The sequence below is a fragment of the Aulonocara sp. 'chitande type north' Nkhata Bay genome, linkage group LG14 (assembly GCF_057382095.1).
Source record: "Aulonocara sp. 'chitande type north' Nkhata Bay isolate Kocher_YH1m ecotype deep benthic linkage group LG14, A_spYH_male_GT1.1, whole genome shotgun sequence".
NCBI lineage: Eukaryota > Metazoa > Chordata > Actinopteri > Cichliformes > Cichlidae > Aulonocara > Aulonocara sp. 'chitande type north' Nkhata Bay.
The window spans coordinates 1382637-1409279 of record NC_141357.1 but is presented as its reverse complement, the minus strand read 5'-3'; the positions used below and the strand labels follow the sequence as shown (position 1 = coordinate 1409279).

At 42.5% G+C, this 26643-nt stretch overlaps 2 protein-coding genes and 1 non-coding gene across 4 annotated transcripts; 2 read left to right on the top strand and 1 right to left on the bottom strand.

Annotated features, from left to right (window-relative positions):
- The first annotated feature begins 1948 nt into the window (after positions 1–1948).
- LOC147313838 (uncharacterized) lies at positions 1949–18615 on the top strand. Of its 2 annotated transcripts, none has more exons than XM_086260525.1 (6): positions 1949–2372; positions 11277–11351; positions 11498–11509; positions 11623–11742; positions 13140–13279; positions 18002–18615. In XM_086260525.1, the coding sequence occupies exons 2-6, from the start codon at positions 11285–11287 to the stop codon at positions 18203–18205; spliced, it is 543 nt and encodes a 180-aa protein (XP_086116651.1). In that variant the 5' UTR covers positions 1949–2372; positions 11277–11284; the 3' UTR covers positions 18206–18615. The 2 variants fall into 2 exon arrangements, with proteins under 2 accessions (XP_086116651.1, XP_086116652.1); XM_086260526.1 differs by lacking the exon at positions 1949–2372 and adding an exon at positions 8886–10217.
- LOC147313839 (U6 spliceosomal RNA) lies at positions 2987–3092 on the top strand. Its single transcript, XR_015124884.1, has one exon. It is a non-coding gene; the product is annotated as a U6 spliceosomal RNA (small nuclear RNA).
- A 383-nt stretch (positions 18616–18998) lies between the features above and the next one.
- On the bottom strand, positions 18999–26598 carry sdhdb (succinate dehydrogenase complex, subunit D, integral membrane protein b). The gene is made up of 4 exons (XM_086260527.1): positions 26483–26598; positions 23263–23373; positions 21564–21714; positions 18999–20062 (listed from the first exon to the last, which is right to left on the bottom strand). The coding sequence occupies exons 1-4, from the start codon at positions 26529–26531 to the stop codon at positions 19897–19899; spliced, it is 477 nt and encodes a 158-aa protein (XP_086116653.1). The 5' UTR covers positions 26532–26598; the 3' UTR covers positions 18999–19896.
- Between the last annotated feature and the right edge of the window lie 45 nt (positions 26599–26643).

Below are 26643 nucleotides of genomic sequence, written 5' to 3'. Positions count from 1 at the left end.
AGAGCCAAACAGCCCTGGTGGAGCGAGCAGCTGTAAAGAGAAGCAGATGCTCTGTTTCTACAAATGTTTTAAGCTTGTTTCAAAGATTCTGTACAGCAGCTTTAAATGTTTTCCAAAAGCACACACACACTTATCAGTGTTTCTCACACTTTTTACAGTGTGGACCACCTGAGAAAATGTCAAGCTCTCCCAAGCACCAAAGCATGAAAGTCATAAATCTTACAACACAAAATTAGTATCTGCAGTAAAGATTTTTCATGCATTGTATACATTCTACCACAGGCAAAGTTGCCTACATTTTTATAGTTTTTTTATTAATATTTTGTAATAATTTATTTGTAATAATTTCTTCTGTTTTGGGAGTGTTTTTTATGTATCTGTATTATATTATACACACACATTAAAAGTGAATCTCTGTCCAAAAAATGCACTCAGTTTACTTTTTACTCACTATGAGCATCATTCATTATTAATAAACCAGTAATGAAGGTTAGGATATGTATTTTTTTATTCCAATCCATTCTTCGTTAGCAGCATTTAAATAACCTTTATCAGATTTGATGGTTTTGTTACAGACTTTTCAAAAAAGTGTTTTGCTTTTCTTTCACAAATGTGGGATTAAATTGTTAAAATGTACAAAACAGTGATGTCATGTTTTGTGACGAGGACCCAGGCACAGAGAGACCTGATGAATTTAAGAATATTGTGATTCAATAAAGAAATTTGCAGACTTGCACAGAGATGGTAAAATTATGGTGACTGATAGCGGAGACGAAGATAACAAATGATGAGGACAGGGAGGAACAGGGGTTTAAATGCACCAAGGAGACAGACAGAGAGAACTCGGGACAACTGGAGACATTTAAGGATGCAGGGACTGACAGAGACAGGGAAGATGTCTCATCGTGATGTGTAAAGTTGATCTTGCCTGGCTGGGCAGCTCTCTGGGTGCTCAGCACCCCCAAAGCTCTGATCCTAGAATCGCCCCTGGATGTAACTACAGCCCAGCCCATGCAGCAGTATATGAATGACTAACCTCGTATTGTGGATGGATTATCTCAGTTGTTCTCCTGGCTGAAGTTTGGTCCTTTTACAGCATCCTGCCATGCGATTACATTTGTTTCTGACCACCGAGAACACTCACGTTAACTTTTATTGAGTGGAAAAAAAGTTAGCTTGTTTATATTATGCTAACATAGCTGTGTCGCTAGCGGTCACGTAGCACATCATTATATAGCAGCTAGCCCAACTTCAGTAACCCTACAAACGTCACTGCTGTTTAGTTTTCTGTCTTCATTTATGTTGGAAGTGATAGCAGAGCTGTACGTTTGAATTTGTTTCCAAAACCCCGCAGTCAGGACATGCTATATTGTATTTAGATAGAAGCTAGCGAGCTAACTCCCTGCTAACTTCTAACTCCGTTAAATGTCATAAATTCCGTTTTCATGGATGCCTGGATGTTAAACTCAATTGTTAAACCTGGTAGAGCAGAACGCTGATCATTTTATTAAAGATGAAAGACTTTAGACAGTTTTTAACTCTCAGTAATGCCACAGTGATCGTTTGATATATGGACCTGCAGCGGAGTTTAGGCCCAGACACGGCTAGTGACGTCAGACTTAACGACCGGATAGTGAACAATGGTGCTGTTAAATCACTGCACATGAGTGAATGAGTTTGCACTTGGTCCTGAATCCACCAGCGAGCCTCTCTCATTTCATATATACTAAAAACCACTCTGCTGCTCTCTGGCAAGGAATGGTGGTGGTAGATATCAGTTTAAATACTGCATTGATTCCCGATAGAAGAGACCACGCCCACCATTTCATTCTCAGACACGTCAGAGAGAGAAAGCGAGAGAGGACAGGAGGAAGCTGGGCTGACGGTGAGTTAAAAACCGGTAAACTCTGAGTGACTTTCAGAAAGCCTGGACAAGTACTTGCCAGGACCACTTTAAAAAGTATAAGAAAGTTTGTGACTCAACAAGACTGCACTCAAGACTTTTGCACTATATTTATAGGCAGTAAGCAGTACATAAATTCAATCAAGTTACAATTCGACGTGAACTGGTTTGAGACCAGAGAAAATGAAACAAGAAATAGGATTTTTTTTTCACTTAATCTCGATTCCTTCCTTTTTTACTTCCGCCGTTAGACTTGAAAGCCCCGCCCTGCTGTCCGTCTCTCACACACAGAGAAAGTGTGACGCTGTAACACGTTGAGGGAAAGAAACATATGAAGGCACAGTAACGGGGTGAGGTGCAGCTTTCTCCTCCTACAAACGGGCTCATTTCTCTGCCATTCAAAGGGAAGTAAGCGCAGACCTTCCGAGGACAAAGACAACTTCTGCAGGTTTTCAAAGCATCTCCAAAGGTATGTGATGGTTCTATTTATGGTTGAAGCTGCAAACGTGACTGGAAGGCGTCCGGTCACAGTCGTGGCGAAACGTAAATATGCATGCTATTAGTGTTTTTTTACTCCGAGCTCCGTGACCGATAAACAGGAACGTCACGAAGCTTTCGCTGTCTAAATTCGGACTATCAGCTGAGGTTAATGGCGGACCACGAAACATTCACACACATGTCGAATAAAAAAGCATTTTTGGGGGGCGGAGGGTTATAACACTGACCCGAAGGAACGAATCCTAAACAGACTGAAGTTTGCTGAAAGCTGACTTTATGGGGGAACTTTTGTGTGGCATTATGGGTCATCGGGCTCGGCATAACAGGCTTGTAAACACGCCTTTATCTTCTGTGATGCTACGACACGCGTGAAGAACCCGCGAGGAGGAATCACCTGAATGTGTTGTGTTATACAGCTGTAACACCGGGCGTCTGATGACTGCAGCGCTCTCACTTTTCAAAGAGGCAAAGATACTGCCTTGAGCCAACTTGGGGAATAGTATTAATAAAAGGTGATGGCTGAGGGCAGAGGTGGGCTTGACCACTGTGGGTGGGCACTGGCAGAAGTAGATATGGAGTGGAAGTGGGCTTTGGCAAGCGCGTACGCTAAATTGGATATGATACAGAGAAGATTAGCATGGCCCCTGCGCAAGGAAGTGGGCTTGAATACTCTCAGATGGAAAACATGATAAGGTGATAAGGTCTAATATATTTCTCTCTCAGTGTGGTCTTATTTGGCAGCGGTTAGAACAGAGGTGTTTCGTCAGGACAAGTAGAGCAAACAGTACTCGCCCTGTCAAATCTAAACATAGATACAAATGAATGCAACAAAGGAATTTAGGGCCACATTTAGAACACATATTATCGATCATTTTGTGAATAAAGCTGTAAGTCTATTTCAAGAAAAAAGTCCAAATGTGGAGATCACAGTTGTTCCAAGACAAACAGCCACGGCTGCTGTACCCTCTATAAAATGCCTTGTATAGATGAGTTAGTGAAACAAATTGATCCATCTTCTTTATTACACGAGGGTTTAAACATCAGTATCCTTGCATCTGTCCATTACCAGCCCTTTCATTTCGTACAAATCCAGCCAACTTTTCCAAATTTGTGTGCGTATTCCTTCTGAGAAGACGGCAGCTCTGACCATGTCTGCTCTAAAACCAGGCAGGTTGAGCAGCTGCTCAGATTATCATCTATGAGAATAACTGAATGTAATATGTTTAACCAGCGTTTAATCCCCTGTAGATATTGACTGTTAACCACACTACTCAAGCCTTTTAATTTAGCATTTTTTTCTTTTTTAAATTAATATATTTTAATATACTTATTCTCCTTTAGTCTCAGCTGACTGCAGGTTTCCCCAATTTTTAAACAGCCCATTTGTATAAATACTGAAACTAGTTACCTCACAGCACATTGTTAGTCAGTGGGCTGGTTTCAGTCATTATGTAAGTGTCCTGTTTATAAGGTTGGGGAAACCTGAAGAAGTCACCTGGATGAGTGACGAAACGTTTCTCCCGCTGAAAGCGCTACATCCAGAGAACAGAATCAACCTTTGGGGATGGTGTTTTATTGCTTTCTTTCGTCTCTGTTTGACTCTCTGTACCAGTGGATTAGACACCTATAGTTGTTTATTTTGGCATCGCCAAAGCTAACTTGGAATGGACTTGAAATTCAGGATAATAAGAGGACAGGCGTGCCTCATTGTCTGAAGTGTTTGAACTTTGTGAAGGCTCTCTGATGTCACTTTCACTTCTTACAATTGATACAAAATACTTTAGTCTATGCACTGACCTGGCCTTTACAGCATGGCTGATTTATTCTATCAAGGTGACCGCTAATGCACATTAATGACACAACTTAACACCTGCTCATCCTGTGGCCTGATGCATTAGACCTCAGATTTCTGTATAGTTTTTTATTTTATATTTATATCCTGTTCATAGCCTGTACACAGCTTGTACTCACTACAGCCTGTACATACTTATAGTTATAGAATATTCACAACATACATCATACCGTGTACATTATAACATACCATCAATCAATCAAAATTTATTTATATAGCACATTTTTAAGACCGAAGTACACCAAAGTGCTTTCCATTAAAATCGCAGTACAAATAAAATCACAATAAAATATAAATTACAAATATATAAAATATAAGATAATTACATAATCTAAATACAGAGCCAGATGTAAATTACCCTAATTCGCCTTAAATGCCAGATCAAACAAATACGTTTCTAAACGTGATTTAAAAGACTGAATGGAATCTGACGCGCGAATATGAAGAGGGAGAGTATTCCATAGCCTGGGTGCAGCAACGGCAAAGGCACGGTCTCCTCTGGTCTTCAGCCGAGACCTAGGTTGCACCAAGAGCAGTTGGCCCGATGATCTTAGTGCTCTCTGAGGGCTGTACAGACAGAGGAGATCAGCTAAGTAGTCAGGTGCCATATTGTTTAAAATTTTATAAGTAAACAATAGAATTTTAAAATCAATTCGATATTTGATAGGAAGCCAGTGTAAATTTTTCAGAACAGGGGTGATAGAGTCAAACTTTCTAGTGCCGGTCAAGAGACGTGCTGCGGCATTCTGGACCAGCTGCAGACGCTGCAGAAGAGAAGATTGTAGACCCAAGTAGAGTGAGTTACAATAGTCCAGTCTTGACGTAATGAAAGCATGAATGAGTTTCTCCATATCTTTGTGTGGTATGTAGGGTTTAGCCTTAGAGATTAGGCGTAGTTGATGAAAGCTAGTTTTTACCACAGTAGAGACCTGTTTGTCAAGTTTGAAGGAACTATCCATGAAAACTCCAAGATTCCTGGCAGTATCAGTAAGGTAGTTAGCAACAGGCCCAAATGTGTCAGTCAATTGTCCCAGAGGCATATTTCGGTCAAAAACAATAATTTCTGTCTTCTTTCCATTTAAAGTAAGAAAGTTACGTGATAACCAGTCCTTGACATCACTCAGACAGTCAAACAGAGGATGTGGTGAGGATAAAGCATCCCCAGTCAGGTGAAGGTAGATTTGAATATCATCAGCGTAACAGTGAAAAGAGACATTGTGTTTTTCAAAAATGGAGCTCAAGGGCAACATATAGAGAGAAAACAACACAGGACCCAATACCGAGCCCTGGGACACACCACAGCGGAAACGGGCAGAAGAAGAGGAATATTTTCCCATCGAGACGGAGAACGACCTCTCAGAAAAATATGATTTAAACCAAGATAAAACATTTCCTTTGAGGCCTACTACATGTTCCAATCTTGCCAAAAGGATATCATGATCAACCGTATCAAAGGCTGAGGTCAAATCCAATAGTACTAAGACCGCAGAGCGCCCAGAGTCAGCAATTAAGAGAAGGTCATTAAAGACTCTTAGTAGGGCAGTTTCGGTGCTGTGACGCGGTCTAAATCCAGACTGAAATTTATCACTTATACCGTTTCTCTCTAAATAGGTCTGTAGTTGCCGAAGCACTATTTTCTCTAAGACTTTTGACATAAAAGGAAGTTTAGAAATCGGCCTGTAATTAGCTAAAATGTTACGATCAAGGGTACTTTTCTTGATGACAGGTTGCACGACTGCATGTTTAAAGACAGTCGGAACATAGCCAGATGACAGTGAGAAGTTCATTAGAAATAAAATACAAGACTCGATTGTATTCAATGCATCCTTAATGATACGAGAGGGAATAATGTCGTGCAAAGAATTTGAGCTTCTCAGATTATTAATTATTTCCTTTAAAGTAAAAAATGACACAGGTTCGAACTGTTGGAAAACCGTTGAACATTCAGAAGCTGGGGCTTGATTTACTACCAAAGAATGTGTGGCCCTTAACAATGAGATTTTATCTATAAAATAATTTAGAAATTTTTCGCAGAGGGCCGGGGAGGCACCCACTGAAACATCCGAACAGGGATTAACCACTGAATTAAAGATTTTAAACAGGACTCGAGGATTATGGCTGTTATTCGCAATAATGTTAGATAAAAAAGAAGTTTTTGCCATTTTGGCAGCCTTCTGGAATTTAGACCGGCTCATATGCAGGATGTCAAGGGACACCTGAAGTTGATCTTTTTTCCATCTTCTCTCAGCTCGACGACATTCACGTCTAAGAGCGAGGATGGATTCATTTAGCCAAGGTTGGCGTGAGGTTTTACGGCGTCGAATCTTTACTGGAGCCACAGTATCCAAAATAGAAGTACATATAGAGATGAAAGAGTTGACTACGCCATCAACCGAGAGAGGTGCATTACTGATGTCTTCATAACCAAAAGAATCGGCAAAGGCCGCAGAAAAAAGAGCAACAGCCTCAGAATTAATCGGACGTGATAGGCTCGGTGGACCCTCAGAGTTCAATTCCATATTGCATGACTGAACATCAAACATAACTGGGAAATGATCCGAAATCCCAGCATCATTGATGTCTGTGATGCAAATGTCCAGTCCATACGACAATACCAAGTCCAGCATATGCCCTTTAATGTGGGTTGATTTCCTCACCCACTGAGTAATATTAAAAGAGTCAATAAGGGCAAGAAAGTCCTTTGCCAATAGGTCCTCCTCGCAGCATATATGAATATTAAAATCACCACAAATAAGTACACGATCATAACTTAAGAAAATTATTCCTAGAAGATCAGCAAATTCACGGATAAAGTCCTTGTTGCGCTTCGGAGGTCGATACACCACCGCACAGAGGGTCTGGGGGGAACCGGACAACTCCAGTAGTTGTACTTCAAAGCTGGAGTGCAAGGTGGGAGGCAGTTGCCGCACTCGGAATTTACTTCTAAAAACCGAGGCTAGCCCTCCACCCCTGCCCGCGGTCCTAGGAGAATTAAAGAAAGCACAGTCCAGTGGAAGAAGTTCCGAAAAGGAAGAGGACTCACAAGGGCGAATCCAGGTCTCTGTTAAAAACAGGACATCCAGCCTTGATGCAAGAAAAAAGTCATTTACAACGAAGGACTTGTTCACCAGTGACCTAGTGTTTAGCAGTGCCATACGGAGCGTAGCCTCGTTGACGCTACTGGGAGCACGTCCCAGCCGACGAAGATTACTGTAATCCACACCTCCTCCAGAGGCCCGCTTCCAGCTCCATACAGGTGGACACTCAGCTGGTAGAACCGAATGGGCTTGCTGGCCAGCATAGCGAATCCATCGATGACGACACAGTCTGAAGGTATGCTGGGAGGGCCACAGGTTGTCAATAATGGAGCAGTAGCCAATCACTCCATGTGCTTTTAGGTAAGCTTTAATACGAACGCGAAAACCACTCCGCTTACCCCGTTTCCTATATCGTTTCTTGTGCGGTGTAAAAAGAGGCAGGTAATCCGTGCAGGCGGAAGTATGTGGTCGAGACTGGGAAAAATTCCCTAAGTTCCAATATAGATCCGGCTTTTTGTGATTCAAGGGTCGAAGATTTAAAAGAGTTAGTCGATCATAGGCAATCAGGGCAGTAACATCCGGAAAGCATATAGAAAGTAATAAAACAAAGAGAAAACAACACTCAGGAAGACGGACCCAAAGACGGCTTGCCGTGCACACTGGCGCCATCTTGGAAAAGTAAGGACCCATTTCTGTAATATACTCACATATCTATATTATTGTTAATATATATTGTAATTAGAGCTGAGCGATAGAACGATAACGATATGTGTTGCGAAATAACTTTTCCTCGATAGAAAAGTTAAACTATTGCGTCTGTGAAGGTTCTCAGTCAGCAAAGAGGCACAGAAAAGAAGACCAGACACCAGCGAGGGAGGATAAGAAGGACAGACGCAACAACATTGTCATCCCCTATGTAGCCGGCGTATCAGAGAAACTCAGGAGAGTTTTCTCCAAGCACGACATCCCAGTGCATTTCAGACCCAGCAACACGCTCAGACAGAAACTGGTTCACCCGAAAGACAAAACGCCAAAACACAGACATCATAATGTGGTGTATGCTGTACAGTGCAGCGAGGAATGCCCAGACCTCTACATCGGAGAGACCAAACAGCCACTTCACAAGCGCATGGCACAACACAGAAGAGCCACCTCCACAGGACAAGACTCAGCAGTCCATCTGCATCTAAAGGTCAAAGGTCACTCTTTGAGGATGCCAATGTTCACATTTTGGACAGAGAGGACAGATGGTTTGAAAGAGGAGTGAAAGAAGCCATCTATGTGCACTGTGAGCGACCATCTTTGAACAGAGGCGGGGGTTTACGACACCAACTCTCTGCCATCTATAATCCAGTTTTGAGATCCTTCCCAGACGCCTTAACGCCCACTCACATCCTGGGCCATCTGACCTCAGGAATTCGCATGATAAGGTGGGGCCAGGTTTCACAATGAGCACACCCGAAACTCTGGCTGATTGGGACCCACACCCAGTTTCCCACCTTGGCTCAGGCGATTAGAGGATCATCAGGGGGTCCTTTTGTCCCTCTGTGGGGGGAAACTCCCACTAGGTTTATATCTGGGACTCTCCACCATTTGACCTTAGAACTGAAGAAGCTTCTCGGATGAGAGGTGAAACATCTTCAAGCAACTTAAAGAAGTCCAGATGCTTTTCTTTGCAAGCTCCTTTGACTTAAACTATTGCGATAGGCCTCATCTCTCTTGTCCTCTTTAAAAAAGAAAAAAAAGAACAGCCAATCCAAATTAAGTAGCGCAGAGCCAAACCAATCACAGCCGTCACGTCACGTGACTTGTTATGTGCCGCACATGTGTATTTGTTTGGGAAGCAGCCAGCGGTAATGGAGGAAATGAGTGCGCCGACTAGAGAAACATCAACCGAGCGTGACCGAAGGTTACCGAAGAGAAAACAGTTGACGGTTCCAACGCCGGAAGAGCCACAGAAGTTCTGTAGTGTGAAGGTATTTCTGCTATTTCAAGTCTGACAAAAACAGAGTAGCTGCACTGTAAATGTGCCGAAAGCAAGTCTGGAAATACAATAAAGCGGTGCAGCTCAGTCTCTGACTGGAAGCGCTGATTCGTCATTCGGCTTTTGTCAGACTAAAGTAACTGTTAAAACTGTTTGAAAAGCTCAGCTATACAACAAGGAGAGATTGAGAATTTCCTTTTAGTTCTCAGTTTATTTGATATTGACAAAAGTTAGTCAGTTTTGTCTGTTCTTCTGTAAAACAAACTAAGATTTATTTTTAGAATTAATATTTTGGTTCTAAGTGGAATTGACAATTTAGTCTGTTTCGTTTGTTCTATTTTGAAACTTAAACGCTTTAGCGGCTGCCTTTGTGTAGTTTGCAATATTTGCCTTTATTTATCTGAAAAAGTCTCATGTTCCTTAAGTACATCTACCCTGTTGAACTTATTATGGGAAATAAATATTTAAATAAAAACAAGCTGCTGATTATTTCACATTTTACTTGTGAGCAACGGCACATTTAAATCTTACAAATATAGTTATTTGGCTGATATCGTGATAGATATCATTATCGCCTGAAATGAAAAAAACATCGTGACATGAAGAAATCTCATATCGCCCAGCTCTATTTGTAATATATCTATATCACTAAAGCACTTCTGGATGGATGCAAACTGCATTCCGTTGCCCTGTACCTGTGCATGTGCAATGACAATAAAGTTGAATTCTATTCTATTCTACCTCATCACTGTTACTAATAAAGTAGCAAAGATCTTTTGAAGGAATGCTGTTCATGTGTCCAGAAGAGTTCAGGAAACTTGGAAAATAAATGCTAAGGTTGTGCACCTTACTAGGACTTTGTTTTCTTTCTTGTCACTTATTTGTATAGTGCTCTGTGCGTGTTTGGTTGCGATGAGAAGAAGTGACATTCCCCAGAGTGAGGTTTGTAGTTCCTGTTCTCTAGAGGAGTGATGTATCTCTGTTTTTACCTGGCTGTATTACCATGGTAACATACTCTGAGCACATAACCAGGTCATGTCCAGAGTTTTTGTTTAATCTTGTCTCCAGGTGCCACGTTTTACTGCTTCTTACATTTCAAGTATTTTTAAAGTACAATGTAGATTCTTTTTTATTTCCATTGTTGGGGAATGCATTTTAAAAGAGCAAGCTGGTAACTCGTCCATTACTGAAAGCACTGAATGAAGCATGGCATAGCTCCTTCCTACTCTTAATGAATTTTAGGCCACAGGTCACATTTACCTGTACAGTTATTCTATGCACTTTAAGGACTTTCTTTATCAGCTTTATCTTTGTGATATTCATGGTCAGTTTATAACATCCTTTTCCCTGCATGCTGCTAGATACAGTTACACTAGCTGCATGTGAACATTTTTGCAGTCAAAGAACTTTGACTTCAACATCTTCAAAGACGTGTGCAACAGAAAGCGATCAAGAGATTAAAGCATGCAACACATCACAGCACATATCATGTTTGAAAGTTGCCACAAAACGAAATTCATGAGACCCCCCCTTGGTGTCTGCTGCCCATATCCTGACAGGTTATGATACTGTGTGTAGACAGGATGCTGATTGGTTGAAAAACTACTCAGAGCAAGAGCAGCGTTCACCACAGAGGGAATGAGTGTGTCAAAAAAGAGTCAGCAGAGAGACCTTGACAGATGGCAGTGGACAGTTTTCATCGTTTTTAACACTTTCCTTTACTTTTGTGCAGCTAAGATAAAAGAGCAACCAACATTTTTATTAAAATGTGTAAACATGATGCAGAGCTTTGTAGAGCCAGAGCGCCAGCTGGTTATTGAATGGATTTTCAAAATAAGAGCGAGGTCCACTGAAGTAATGGATGGATGGAAGCATGGATATTTGGTTCTTGTGTGTAGACAGCTGTACACAGCGTTCAGCACAAGTGGCTTTGGTTATAAATGTTTTTAACTAGGATTTACTGTGCATTCATTAACCAACAAAGGACTGTTTGTGTGTTAGTCTACCTGATGGCGTCCAGCAGCTGCATCAATGTTGAGTTTTTGGATACAGCTGAGGATTCCTTCTACTTTGAAGGTAAAAGGCATTTTATACTTTCTCAGTAGTTGCGCAGTCTGTACATTTAATCATGTCATTATTATAGGTTAATTATGCAATTATTTAAATTTTATTTCTATTGTCTTTTTTTCAAAATGTGAACGCGTCCTCTGAAAATCTAAAAGTGGCTTCACCGGGTAAAGGATTTTAATATTTCTCTTTTTTAATTTCATTTTAGAATATGATAGCAGAGTAGTATTGTGAGGCGTGATGTGAAGCTCATCGTCGTGTTGTTCTCTCAAAAATACAGATTTTGAGGAGGATAATTTCAGAAAGTCAGGAGAGTATCATTGGTCCATTGAGAGCAAGAACGGTGCTGGATACCTGATTTTAAACCAAGAAGACACATTCGTGCTCCAGACCTGCTGTGGTAAGACAGAGTTCTTGTTGTTATGGTTACTGACTTTTCAGTTCAGTTTGGTTGAACTTGGCAGGCTCAGTAGGTAGAGTGGTGGCCCCATGATCAGAAGGGCAGGGGTTCGATACCCCTGAACAAAGGTACTGTCCCTACACACTGCTCCCCAGGTGCCCAATAATCAATATCAATAAAGTATTCCAAAAAAAAAAAAAAGAGCTTGTGCGCTAGCTTCTTCAACATTGTAATTGTTGAAATTTTTTAAGAATAAAGCAACTTGCTGAGAGAATAAAGCTGTTGACGCATGTTGATGGACATTTGTCTGCTTAGTCAGGCAGGGCTGGATCAGGTGACCCCAAATCCTCCCTTAATTACATTGCAATAGGCCTCGGCTGCTGGGGCTTCCCGTGATGCACAATCTCCCGTGATGAGCGTTTCTTGTTCATTCAGTAATGTAAGTCGCTAATGACTTAATGCACAGAGATGTATAAACACATAGTGAGTGAGAAAGGTGACTGAAGAAGAAGTACTCGATGCATCATGCAATCGCCCAGCAGCCTACACCTATCGCAGCATAACTGTTAATAAAGTAAAAAAAAAAAAAGGGTCAGCACGGTGGTTAGCAGTGTCGCCTCACAGCAAGAAGGTCCTGGGTTTGAATCCACTCTTTAGCCAGGGCCTTTCTATGTGGAGTTTGCATGATCTCCCGTTTCTGTGTGGGATCTCTTCGGATACTCCGGCTTCCTCCCGCAGTCAAAGACCTGCAATTAGTGGGGTTAGGTTAAACGATTATTCACACCTATATGTGAGTGGTTGTGTGTCTCTGTGTTAGCTCTGTGACACACTGGTGACCTGTCCAGGGGGTACCCTGCCTCTCACCCTGTGGCAGCTGGGAGAGGCTCCAGCTCCCTGCGACCCTGAATTGTTTAAGTGGATGGAAGTAAAGACCACTGACTGTACCTTTAAGTGAACAATGCATTTGTAGAACGACTGCAGAGGTCTACACTGTGGAGCGGGATTCACATTAGAAATGATTACAGCAACCAGCAACATGACCAGCTGCCTCTGCAGTGAGTCTCTCTCAATGTGGTGGAATTTCAACCCTAACATGTAGCTAAGTTTAGTGTTAATGTGAGTCCCAAATATAATAGATATAATAATACCATATGTCCAAATCTGCAGTCACTACAGCTGCTGCCTGTCAAAACGTGACCCCAGGATTTTAAATTGGTCGGTCCATTAAAAGCCGAACAAATAAGTTTGTGGAGCGCTGCAGTTTGGTCCTGTTTTGCACACAGAACAAACTGACACATATAGACGAACAGAACAGCAGGATATCATCACCTTTGTTCTTTAAAACAAGACACAGCTGAATGACATGCTGCTCTTGCTTGTCCTTGTTTCCTCTTCAGAGAAGAAACTCTGCATCTGGACCTATCGGAGCTCTACTCCAACCGATCAGGAAAAGTTGCCAGTCATGATATATACCCTAAAGAATGACCAGACAATGGTGGTATGTTGTGAGGAGCACAAAATTCAAGCTGTACCAATGGTAAGTACAAGAAATCACGAGTTGGTTTTAGTGCACTCGCAGTTATTCTGATATTCATCTCATTTCACATTAAAAACAAAAAGATAACATCTGTACTGGAAGCATTTTGCTCAATGCGTTGAAGCTGACATTCAAAGTTAATCAGCAGTATACTCTTATCTCTGTGATTTGGCCTGTGCTGCAGAAAACTGGGCAGTCTGATGGTTTAGAAAATAATAAGAATCCAGTGTATCAGTAACTGTAATTTTACTGGCCCATAAAAACCTTTTTATATTTTTAAAAACAAATACAGTTTAATTAATAAAGTTCATTTTTATTCCAAAACAATGTTACCAAAGCCTTGAAAAAATGGGATCTACTGCACTCCATGCCCCCTTTAGATTCACCTCTGCTCGTTGCAGGTATATAAAATGGGATGGCTGCCGGCAGCCTTCAGCAAGCTGCCCGATTTAAATATTGCATCACACAAAGTTAACAGTCTGCTTTCATTTTAGCTGCTGTAAAGTTACTGAAGGCTTTCACTGTGTTAAACGCTGACTGGCAGCTACATACCTTCTCTTCATGCTGGAACTTGTTGAACAGGTGGTTTGAACAAGGCTTTCCCCCAATAACAGTTTAGATGGTGATTACAGGAACAAGTGTTGCTGTTAGATGCTGGTAAAACATCTTTCAGTCCACCTGATTTCCACCTCTCTCTCTCTCTCTGCTCCTTGCTTTGAAGAACAGAGTAACATGAGTTCAGTTTACGCTTGACTCATTTCATTCTTTTGAATTACTGGATTTTTTAAAGTCAGCATAAAGATCCACTTTGACGTTCTGTTATATACTGATCTCCCAAACCCTACGGTCACGGCTGGGGCAGCAGTCGTGTGGAATTATTTAAGGACCCAAAATGCAGGCACCTCCGAAGTGAGGAGGCTTTATTGAGGGAGGTGGAACAAATACACAAGGCGAGAAACAGAACAGAGTAACCTCAACTGGGAAAACTAAAAAGCAAACCTGAAATGATAACCGGACAGAGACACGCAGACAGACGCAGGGAAATCACTCAGAATGACGGAGGACATGAACGCAGACAAACCAGCAACAGGAGAACACACAGGGCTTAAATGCACACAGCAGTGATCAGGGGATGGGAGACGAGGGAAACACAGCTGGAAGAAATCCCATCTGATGAGACAGGGGAAACGTAAACTGAATGCACCCACATGAGACAAGGACTTTCAGAATAAAACAGGAAACTAACAGACACAGAGGACCTGAGAAGACACTGAACTTAACAGACTTACAAGCAGACACCGTGGACAGACGAGGGAACACAGGCAGGCATAAAACAAAAGACATAACAGAATAAACAAGAACATAGGATGATATAAAGAAACACCAAACACTGAGTCGTCAGACTCAGGACCATGACACCTACAGCAATTTTCAGAATCATTGTGATAGGAGACTTAAAATTACATACTGATAATCTCTAACTGCATAGATACGGAAATGTATCTTAACATTGCAAAATCATTCACTTTTGGTGCAACATGTTGGTGAGCCCACAGTGGATCTGGATTTTGCTCTTGGCCTGTCAGCTTTCCTCTCTAATCTCTATCTACACCTCATTTTTCGGATGTTAACGATCTAGTTAATTGGTTTAATATTCAATGTTTATCAGTTCTGGACTGTGGAGAACTGATAAAAGCCAGATTAGCGCCAATCTTTCACCCTGGAGCACCAATCACATCTGTTACCACAGAAGAGTGTGCAAAAGCTGACCACAGGTAGAAATCACTGATCTCCATGTTCACTACCTCCTCCTGCTTAGGAGTTACTACCCATGTTCAACCAGCTCTTTAGATGAATAAAACCATCTTACTTTACTAGTTCATTTAACATTGATTGTCATCGTTCCTGGTTGACACCATCGGCATACTCACGAATCCCGCTTACTCTGCTTTCCATGCCTCCATGTCTCCTTGATATGCCCACTTCTTCCTCTTCAGCCTACAATAACTTTCCTAAATTCATTAAAGAGGTTCTATCTGACATCTCCCCCGTCTTCACTTTATTATAAATCAATCTATTTCTTCACTCCAGGTTACTGTAAAATAGTCAGCATCTTCTCTCAGCTTATTATAACCCTCCCTGCTTTCCACTGTTTTAGAGGATTTCACGCCTAATTCACAACTGCTTTCAAAAACATTTGGCAAAGTTGTCGCTAATCACGTCGTCCTTCCTGGGGTAGTAATTTGTCCTTGACCTGGCAAAAAGCAAAGATGAAATCCCGAGGTCGCTAACGTGGAGACTCCCACCACACCTAGATATGTTGTCCATAATAATTATAAACACAAGTGGTGACAGGGCATCCCTGACGGAATCTGCCACCTATCAGAAACAAGTCCGACTTGCTGCCGGCAATACAAATCAGGTTGTACAGGGACTGAAGGCCCCTAACAACGTGCCAGATATCCCAGACTCTTAAAGTGGATCAGACCACAAACTACACCCCACCATAAGGATGTACTTTTTTTTTTAACAAGTACTTATTACACTTTGTCACAAGAGTTGGGAGTTGGAAGTCCTAACAGAAATAAAATATGCATATAAATTATATCAGTATTGAATGTAATGCGGTTAATGCTGCCTGATATACAAATATATTACCAGAAGTATTGACACACCCATTCAAATCACTGCATTCAGGAACTCAGCCACAAAGTGGTAGGCCACAGAAAATGACAGAGCAGGTTCAATGGATTTTGAGGCATATAGTGCCTCCAAACTTCATGTGACTGTCAGATTAGCTGAAGAGCAGTGTGTAGAGAGCTTCATGGAATGGGTTTCCATGAAACGTCTTGATGCAGGCTCAATCATCCGGCTAAGTAAATCCCCAAAAGTTGATTCTGTTCATCTGGACGTAGAGTTTTCAGTCGGAGAAACGTCACAATGTGAATGGTACTCATGGCCATTTATCAGTGGTCTTTGATCAATGGTCATGAGACTTTGCATAATTAAGATTAAGGAACTGACCTCCCAGCCCATTATTCCTTCAGTGGGCTGGTTTTAGTCATTATGCAAATGTCCTGTTTATAAGATTGAAACCTGCAGTCAGCTGAGACTGAAGAAGTCACCTGGATGGGTGACGAAACGTTTCTCCCACAAAACGCTACGTCCAGATGAACAGAATCAACTTTTGGGGGTTTCCATGAAGACGAAGGAGACTGTGGAGTGGGGTTGTTGTCCACGATTGAGTCCGGCACCTTAGTTCTAATCAAAGGAACTTTCACAGACATCTCATCCAAAATGAGTCTCTGACCTCACAAAGGAACTCTTTAGCATGCCAAGACATTTTGGACATTTCAGCGCTCTTAATTTTGTGGGAACAGTTTGAGGATGACCCTTCCTGTTCCAACATGATTGCACAGCAGTAGGATCCATAAAGACCTTGCTGAGGGAGTTTGGAAGAACTTGACTGGCATGCACAGATTTCTGACCTCAACTTGACAGGACACCTTTGGGATAAATTAGAGCAGACTGTGAGCAGGCCTCATCAGCATTAGTTTCTGGGCTCACAAATGCACTTCTGGAACAATGGTAAAAAAACAAAACAAAAAACAATTCCCACCTTAATCTTGGGGGTAGCTGCTATAGCTGCAAAGAGTTAGCTGACATCATATTGAAACCTATGGATTAAAGGTATGTGTCAATTCATAGGCTGCATCCTTCGAAGACAGAGTGCGAGGCTGAGAAAATGGCCGTACCCTGTACCATTCACAGAGAGTTGGGGAATGTTGGGGAATGGCTGCAATCATCTTTCAATGATGAGGATGTAACATCCTGGACAGGGAGGAACGCCGTTTTGAGCGCCGAGTCAAGGAGGCCATTTACGTGAAAAGGGAAAGACCATCTCTGAATGGAGGAGGGGCCTAAGGGTACATCTGTCACCATCTTACGCTGTGATTGCAGCCATTCCCCAACTCTCTGTGAATGGTACTCATGGCCATTTTTTTGGTTTTGGTCAGTGGTTGTTGATCAGTGGTAATGAGAATTTGCATAAGATTAAGGAACTGACCTCCCAGTCCATTGTTCCTTCAGTGGGCTGGTTTCAGTCATTATGCAAATGTCCTGTTTATAAGATTGAAACCTGCAGTCAGCTGAGACTGAAGACATCACTTGGATGAGTGACGAAACGTTTCTCCCACAAAACGCTACGTCCAGATGAACAGAATCAACTTTTGGAGATTTACTTACCTGGATGATTGAGCATGCATCAAGACGAAATTCTGGGATAGGTTTGGCCACGAAGGATACACCCGACCCATCCTTCAAATTTTAGGAGGTGACGGACGCATTTGTTGGCCGCACTTGGAGCAGCCTTCGTCGCCTGGCTGTGACATAATTGGCCTTCAAATGCAGCCTCTGAAGGATGCAGCCCCTTAAGAATGGGATGTCACTCAAGTTCATATGTATGTATGATAGCAGTTGAGCCAATGCTTTTGGCAATATGGCGTATATTATACTTTACAATCATGTTTCATGTGTAAGTTGATCAGGATCAACCAAACTGATATTAAGTGACAAACACATACTGAACATTTGATACAGTAAAAACTTCAAAAGAAAACAACAGTTTAATCTCCACGTGTGAAAGGGCCACTATACTTGATCTGCAGTGCGTCAGGATGACACAGTGATTGTTACTCTTTTTCTCCTTATGTCTGTCCATAGACGCCCCCCACAGACATCCCTGGAACGAATCACAAGGCTTTGTTCTACCAGACGCGCCTTTCTGGAACTAACAGGTTTAAGTTTGTGTTCTCAGAAGATCCCAACAAAGCTCTTGGAGTTGTGGATGAAAACGGTCGTTATAAACTGACCCTGCTTACTGAAGGTGACGATGTTGACATGAGAGTTGAGTTTGAGCTCAAATAATTAAAGAAGTTGTCTAAATAATGAAAAAAAAGTCATCTGACTTGACTAAATGCAGATATCCGATGTAACAACTTCTTAAAGTCATAACTCAGAGTCACTTTGTGATTTAAATGGAACAAATCTGATCTCAAACCATTTGGAACCTCAACATGCTCCCTGTTGTATCATTCTAAGGTTACAATGTGTCCATCCATAAATCTTTAGTTAAAGGAAGCTTTGAAATGAGTTTTATCTCATTTGAGATTTTGTTAGTATTCAGTTAATCATTGAATATTGTGAGGTTGGACCCATGCATGTTTGGTTTGGGCCCGTGTAACCTCAGATTGAACCCAAAATTAGAACTATAAGCTCATACAACAATCTAGCTATTAGCATTTGTACATAAGAATAAAGGCTTTGTACTTCTTTCATTGTGTTTCTTGTTTTGTCATGAGTGGTGTACTTCAAAGAAAGTTGAAAACGGCCAGGCTCTGTTAGCATGAGCTAGCTCGACTAATCCCCGTCGGAGATGACGGGTAAGACGACAAACACGTCAGAGGAAATCTGTAAATCCTATAAACGTAAAAGGCAACACCAGCGCTGTAAAGTAGTCGAGACTAATGTGAGATGAAGTTTTCTGAGGAGACATTATTAATATTCGGCCAGTGTAAAAGGTTCAAATGGAGCCGTGGCACGTACGCACTCGGGGTCGACATGTATACTCTATAAGCTCAACATAACCTGCTAACCCATCCACTGCTCCGTAGTACACCCCAGCTGAGCCTTGATGGAAAGAACAGAGTGACGCCAAATGTGGAAGCTGGAATAAAACATGTTTACTGCACAGGTGTTGTGACATCACACTCACTCCAGCCAAACACAAAGAAGTGCTGGTGTGGAAGCTGCATGCAAAGACTGTACATGTGTACTGTGTATAAGTGCATGTTCCAAGATTAGAATGTAATGGACTGCCATATTAAGTCTTATTTTACTGATTTAGGATCCAAATAAACATTTATTTTAAAGCCTTTTTGTTTCTTTGAAATTTGCAGATTGCAGCAGAAACTGATTCACATACAAAGTATAACATGACCCCATAGAGACGCAGTCGTGTCCTGTTCCTGCCTCGAAGGTTAAAATAAGATTTAGCCAGTCTGACCTTTATTAAACCTTCAAGCAGAGCATTAATAAAACTTCATATAAGCACACGCTGTCTGCTCCTACAGCAGAGCCCACGGCTCTCTGTACAGCCGCAGCGTTGCAGGGACAGCCTGGTCGCAATGACACTAAAACACTAGGTGGGGCATGGAAATGGTTTTCAAACAGGGGTTAGTGTGTGCTGCTGATGATAGTGTAAGAGAAAAGGCAGCATGTGCACACACTGGAAGTAAACATGTTTAAGAGATCAGCCACACAAAGGACGCAAATGAGAAAGAATGAACGAGAGCTCAGACAGCTGTATTCCATAAGACTTGATCAAGTCATGGCTGTGTTGTTAAAACATGTTTGTAGCGTAAATTTGTTCCACGGTTACTCAGGAACAGCCCAATCAATGCACAAAGACAAAGCTAGAATCAATGAACACAAACACTTTTGAATCAATGAAATATTGTCAAAATGATATTTACAGAGAACACACTGATTTCGTTTGTTAAACACGCAGCCAGGACCAGTGTTTCGGTCTTCCTGAGCGTCCCGGCCCACAGTCATATTCACTTGCTCCAGAGCAGGGCGACAGCTTTGCATATGCCCACGTCGTTGTAGTTGAAGTAGCAAAGACCAGTGAAGGTGATCGTGGACAGGAGGAAGAGAGCCGCGTTGGCCATCTTGATCTTTGCGTCCCCGTGAACGTAGTCTGTCAACACCTGCCCGAGACCCCTGCAACAACACAGGCAGAGGAAAAGATGAGCAGCCAGTGAAGACAGAAGGCCTCCCTTTGCTTCAGCAGGGTTACACTGAAGCGCTCTAAATGACTGCACAGCACACATGGAAAATGTGCAACCAGTGTTTCTAAACTTGACCATGACAGTAATGCATCAACTACTGCCCCATAAACGTGCTGACGTTTCCACGCACGACGCAACATCTGAATGAACTGTGTGCACACGTGATGACAGCCAGGAGCCTCAGCCGTCACGTGCACAGAGTTCTCGCTCTGCAGCCTGACACACTAATACTGGAGATTCCAGCTGGGACTAAAGTAGGGCTGCTCAATTAATCGAATTTTAATCTCGATTACGATCTGGGCTTTCAACGATCGTTAAAAATGACTGAGCCGATTATTAGCCCCTCCCTCGTGCTTTACTCTGGCGCTGCTCCGTGTGGCAAATCGAGCGCACCTCTCTGCATTTTGAACACGTGTCACAACAATTAAGAGGACCCGAGGGAAGCTCGGAAAGCTAAGCAGAAGTTATTAGGAGAGGAGAGTGACTGCCGTTGGTTGAACAGAGAGGTAAAAAAACTTCAGTGGTGTGGAAACATTGTGGGTTCAGTCAGACGTGGATCAAGTAGACACAGTGTGTAAACTTTGCTACAGTAGCTGCACCACAGAGCAACACTGCAAAGTTCACTAAACACAGATGTTTACATTTTTCATTGATTTCTTATATTGCAAACATTTGCACTGTTATCAGTATTTGCACTATTTTATATTATTTTTTAAAGTCATTATTCAACACATTGTTATTGTTAAATAAATATCGTCAAATAATCGAGATCTCAATGTCAGTGAAAATAATCGTGATCATCATTTTTGCCATAATCGAGCCGCCCTAGACTAAAATGCTGCTGCAGTTGTCCAAACCTTTAATTTTTTTAAAGAGATTTGAGATCCACGTTATAAAATATGATTTCTGAGCTGCAAAATCTTCATCCAGTGACAGTCACAGTAACAGCTCGTCTTATGTTTGAGCCATTCAGTCTCTAATTAACCAAGCTAGCTAAGCATAAGTGTCTCCAATTTGCATAAAACAACTTATATTTTCTGTTGTAATACTTATGTGACCTCCAGGGTAAGTATACCATTTAAATGTACGTTGATAAAAACCTGCATGATGGTCAATAAACAGAGAAACATTGTTCGTGTCAATCATACACAATCACTGTACCTAATAAACCAGCTCTGTATTGAGAGCTGAATGAGGAAATATTGTTTCTCTGTCTCAGTCATAAATGCAGCCTGGACAGTGTCCTGGTATTGTGACAGACTGGCGAGAGCTTATATAGCTTTCAGGAAGTGAAAGCTCTAAAAAAAGACAGCTTAGCGTTACTGTTCAAATAAAACACAGGCGTCAGGAATATTTTACCTGAGGCTTGCGAATATTTGCAATAACATTTTAGAAACAAGTGAAACCAGGGATCAGCTGACTGCTAGTCTTACCAGTGTCCGTGAAGGGTCAGGGCAGCAGCCAGAGAGTAATTGATGACAGGACCAGGGTTGAAATAAGCGACAGGGCCCATGGCCAGCAGCAGCACGCTCAGCATTCGCTCTGCCGTCCAGTGCAGAGAGGCCGCTTTGGAGGTGGAACTCGCTGTGAAGCAAGATAAACTGCAGATCATCAGAAGGCCGAACAATGTGAAGCTCTGAGCAGACTTCAATCTGACTCAGTCACATGCATCTCAAATTCTACACATGCCACTGGAAAGACCGGGTCTCCTGCATATTAGGTTTGGCTACTTCAAGCCGCTTGTGTCTTTACTGAACATCTTTCTGCGATTATTTTTTCAGTTTTTTGTATCTAATGTTGCACAAATTGTAGATAACAAGTATGGTCAGTAATCCATCAGCATCATTGGCAAGCAGTGAACTTGGCACCAATCTGAGGGTGACAACGTCTGCAGCTCTGCTCTCACGTTCAGTTTGTTTAAGCTGCACAAACCAGACGTGGAGCTGTGACACTGTCCTTGTATCGGCATCCAAGTAAATGCAGTTTTAAATGATGATTTTATGGTTAAAAATAATAAAGTCATCATTAATGCTCAAAAGCCTCTAATGTGGCTGAAGCGGGCATATTTCTCTTATCTCTCTCAGCAGGACAGGAAAACTGATTGTTTCTTCACTATAACAAAGACTGGAAACCTTTCTGTTATAATAAGATAAGCTGGAAATCCACATAGTTACAACCGATGTAGAATTTAAGGGCGATACAATTTAAACACCTGAAATTGTGATATATTGGCCAAGGATTTATTTTCTTTATCTTGCTTTGCACGTATTAAGTGCCTTTGTTGAAAGACTCACGGTTGGTGTTACGCAGCGTTACAAATGTGAAACTGATCAGATATAAGGACTGGAGAGACAAAAGAGCCAAAGAAAAACTCTGACAAAAAGAAGGAGGACTATCACTCACTAAAGTAAGAAAAGGTGAATCATATTCTGGCTCAATATGAACGTATTTTTACATTTGAGCAAACACAGAAAGAAGGCTCCTTCATTCTGGACCCACATCGTGGGTAAACCACATGACCTCCAAACAGGCCAAAATGTCACCGCCTGTGTTCATGTGGAAAAAAACGCTGTGTGCACACGTGAGGGCGAAACCATGAAGATCCAAAACAGGAACCAAAGCGATCCTGCTCCACTTCAGACACCTGTACCTGCTGAGCGGTTGCCAGGTTCGTGACCCTGACCAAGCCCGACTGTGACCACGATCGCATCAGGGTTGTTCCAGGCTCAGTGATGACTGCGTGTGACACAATCGGCCTGCAATGGCTCCTCCTTTCGCCCTCGGGGTGTAGCGCTCCATTCTGCTTCTCTCTCGCCCTCCATTAAGATTATAGTTAATGCAAAACATGTCTGAACTAGCCATTTTCTGCTCTTGGAAAGCTAACCAGCTCCTCAGATGCCAGGACCGCCCCACTGGACCTCCACTGGTGTTGAAATGTAATGTGTGTCACACACGCTACACTTACGTTGAGTCAAAAGTAGAACATGTGCAGCTTAGAAAGCTTATGTTGATTTAAGTGTGTCAGAGCTGATGACTGCCACAGAGGTTTCTGAGGTTGTGGTATTTAAATAATCTACGTGCACCTCTCGTTCTGTACAACACCTGCACACAGGGCGCTACGTCAACACTGACCCTTCAGATTCTGTGACGAATGAATCCTCGCCGTCAGCAGGTTCGGCTGCTCCAGGTGTTTGTGGGGTACAGCCAGCGGCCTGACCAGCAACGCGCTTTGATAGAACAGAGCTGAGGAGAGAAAACACAAAGTCACAAACACATCTGGCTGCTTTACTTTTCCTTTCCTCATAATGTTGTGTATGTTTTGTGTGTGTTCAGTTTCTAAATTTAAAAAAGGTACTTTCTGGATTTGCACAATGCTGAATTTCACCACAAGGGGGCGGGGTTTCACCAGGCAGTGTGTTGACATGTTTTCAAGTGTATGACGTCGCTCCTTTAACCTAATTATTTTTAAACTCCCATCTTTTCCAAGAAGCTTTGCCTTTACTCAAACTTCCAACCTGTTTATTTCCTGAACAGTCCCACATTTGTAAACAAAACGCAGTTGTGGGTCGCGGTCATGAAAAACCTGCCTAATCTTCTCTGCTAACTCCAAACAGCTTATTCTGCTGCCCTATGTGACTGGAGATCGGCTGTTAGCAGTTTGTTCTTGATGGTGTGGGTAGAGAGCCAACAGGCAAACCGTCCTGCAAACCTTTCACAGACTGCCTACGTTTCCAAGGCTGCGTTCACACTGCAGGCGAAAGCGCATCAAATCCGACTTTTGTGACCCTCTGCGACCATCTATCCGATCATGGTCTGACAGTGTGAACGGCACAAATCCGACCTGGGTCACTTTGGTATGTGGTGCTGAATCCGATACATATCTGATGTTTTAGAAAGCGACTGCTGTTTGATGGTCACGTCGCATTAAATCCGTCTTTTACGTCACTGACACAAGACAGACGCCGATTATCAGCGACGGAGAAGACATCGCGAACGCTTCCTGGCCATCCAGTGAAACTGTTGGGAAGACAACGTTGGAGAAACGTGAACATTTTTTTGTACTGTATTTTTTTGTACTGGTGGCGATCGTGGCTCAAGAGTTGGGAGTTCGCCTTGTAATCGGAAGGTTGCTGGTTCGAGCCCCGGCTTGGACAGACTTGGTCGTTGTGTCCTTGGGCAAGACACTTCACCCGTTGCCTACTGGTGGTGGTCAGAGGGCCCGGTGGCGCCCGCCAGTGTCCGGCAGCCTCGCCTCTGTCAGTGCGCCCCAGGGCAGCTGTGGCTACAATGTAGCTGCCATCACCAGTGTGTGAATGTGTGTGTGAATGGGTGGATGACTGGATATGTAAAGCACTTTGGTTAGGGACTAGTAAAGCGCTATATAAATACAGGCCATTTACCATTTACCATGTATAATCTGCAGATTCTGACAGAAATCTGCAGCTATCCTCTAAAACAGCAATAAGGATCATTATTAGGCCAAATGTAGATAACACAACTTTATAACTTAAAGCAAAATTGGGAAACGTAAAGTCCGAAACAAGTCTTTATATTAAGGCCATCAGTCACACAACACTGTTGCTCTGGGTCTAAACAGAGCACGTTGTGTGTGACGTCTTCTTTTGCGCATGCGGCCGCTTTGAGCGTTCACACTAGAGCGCGTTTGCTGTCACGTTTTATCTGTAGTGTGAACGAGCAGACAAAAAAAAAAAAAAAAAAATCGCATTTGATCAAAAAAATCGGAATTGAGCTTTAAGACCTGCAGAGTGAACGTAGCCTAAGTGGTACGGTGTGAGGAAACTCTTTTTGTGGTGTCGTCGTCTAATTAGGACACCCCCTAGATACTAACCCCGTGTTTGCCTACTGGTGGTGGTCAGAGGGCCCGGTGGCGCCTGTGTCCGGCAGCCTCGCCTCTGTCAGTGCGCCCCAGGGCAGCTGTGGCTACAATGTAGCTGCCATCGCCAGTGTGTGAATGTGTGTGTGACTGGGTGGATGACTGAATGTAGTGTAAAGCGCTTTGGGGTCCTATGGACTAGAAAAGCGCTATACAAATGCAGGCCATTTACCCCTGATAGATGGAACATGGCCTTCAATGGTACCAGGGCTCACTGCAGATAACACTGCATCTTAGTTTGCCCTATGGCATGGACCCTACACAGATCAGTTAAACGTGGTGTGGTTGGAGCAGAAACCAACTACAAGAGCAGTGTGCATGCTCGCAGGTTTTCTCATAAATAAAAAACAGCTATGACAGCTGGGATAGGCTCCAGTGCAGTGCTTCCTACATGTCCTCCATTTCAATACTGTACATTCTCCCAGAACACCACGAGTTTTAAACTGCGACACATCACACACAGTTAAGGTAAAATAATTAGTGGTGTCTTTACTCTAAGAGACTGTCCCCTTCAAGCTCCATGGAGCATTGGAGCATTTCCCTTTGTGCACAGCAGCACTGTGTTAATGATCTGCTATGTCACGTAGATCTGAACTGAAAAATATAAATGAATAAATGAGGAACTGAAAGAAAGCGTTGTGTTTTTAATTTAATTAAATAATAAATGCTTTTTTCCTGGCACAAAGGGGGATGACAACAACAGCACGAACAGACAGAAGAAAATATTGGCGTCGGTCTGGAAGTTCACTGGTGCTTCTGTATTAGCTCACAGTCAAGATCAAGCATTTTAAGATCTGCTTCACAACGAACACTAGCGGAATTTAATCAGATAGAATGAGCGTAATTATAACTATCACACACTGTATATAATTCTTTAAAACGTTTATATTTTCTTGTGTTTGTTATGAACACATGAAGGCTATGTAATAGTGCGATTACAGCTGGAAATCATCCACACAAACAGCCAAACGAGAGCAGCCTTACCCTAACGCAAACTTTACTGTGCTCTTTAAAACGTCAAAGGAAGGGAGCCGATTTCTATTTTACTTTTTTAAGAGGCCTGTCATTGACTACAAATCTTGCAATTCAGGTCTTTTGCCTCCTTTTTCCTTCGAAGTAATAATTCTCCAACTTCTGAATAATCTTTGGTGGACAGTGCTGAGCGATAACGCCGCGGTCCGACAGCGACGTCACCATGCTAGCAAAGCGGCCTTTGGCACTACTCATACCTAGCTGGCGCTGGCCACTGACAGGTAGCAATAAAGCGGCTAATACTGACAGCAGGATGCTTCAGTGAAACCGTGATCTTGAAAAGTCTGCAGCTGGCGCCATTTGTTCGTCTACGGCCAACACTCGACTTCACTTCCGTCAAATCGGCCTGCTGTCGAACTGCGGCCCTAAAGTAAGCACACATGCTTAGAACAGTCATAAACCCCGGAGAGAAGCAGCGCTACTCACGTTTAATTCCTCTGCGGCACACAGAACTCAACCTGACGATGGCCGCCATGATGAACAACCAACCAAGGTCACGGCAGTAACCCGGATGTAATCCTGTCGACGTGGCGTCACAAAGATTGTGGGTGTTCGAGATGATCACCTAATTATTATGTATTTTAAAT

Coding starts and splice junctions, on each gene's coding strand:
- sdhdb (XM_086260527.1), bottom strand. CDS start 26,531: ATGGCGGCCATCGTCAGGTTGAGTTCTGTGTGCCGCAGAGGAATTAAA. Junction 23,374..26,482: donor GTGCCGCAGAGGAATTAAAC/GTGAGTAGCGCT, acceptor TTCTCTCCTCAG/CTCTGTTCTATCAAAGCGCG. Junction 21,715..23,262: donor TTCGTCACAGAATCTGAAGG/GTCAGTGTTGAC, acceptor CTTGCTTCACAG/CGAGTTCCACCTCCAAAGCG.
- LOC147313838 (XM_086260525.1), top strand. CDS start 11,285: ATGGCGTCCAGCAGCTGCATCAATGTTGAGTTTTTGGATACAGCTGAG. Junction 11,743..13,139: donor CGTGCTCCAGACCTGCTGTG/GTAAGACAGAGT, acceptor TTTCCTCTTCAG/AGAAGAAACTCTGCATCTGG. Junction 13,280..18,001: donor AAATTCAAGCTGTACCAATG/GTAAGTACAAGA, acceptor GTCTGTCCATAG/ACGCCCCCCACAGACATCCC.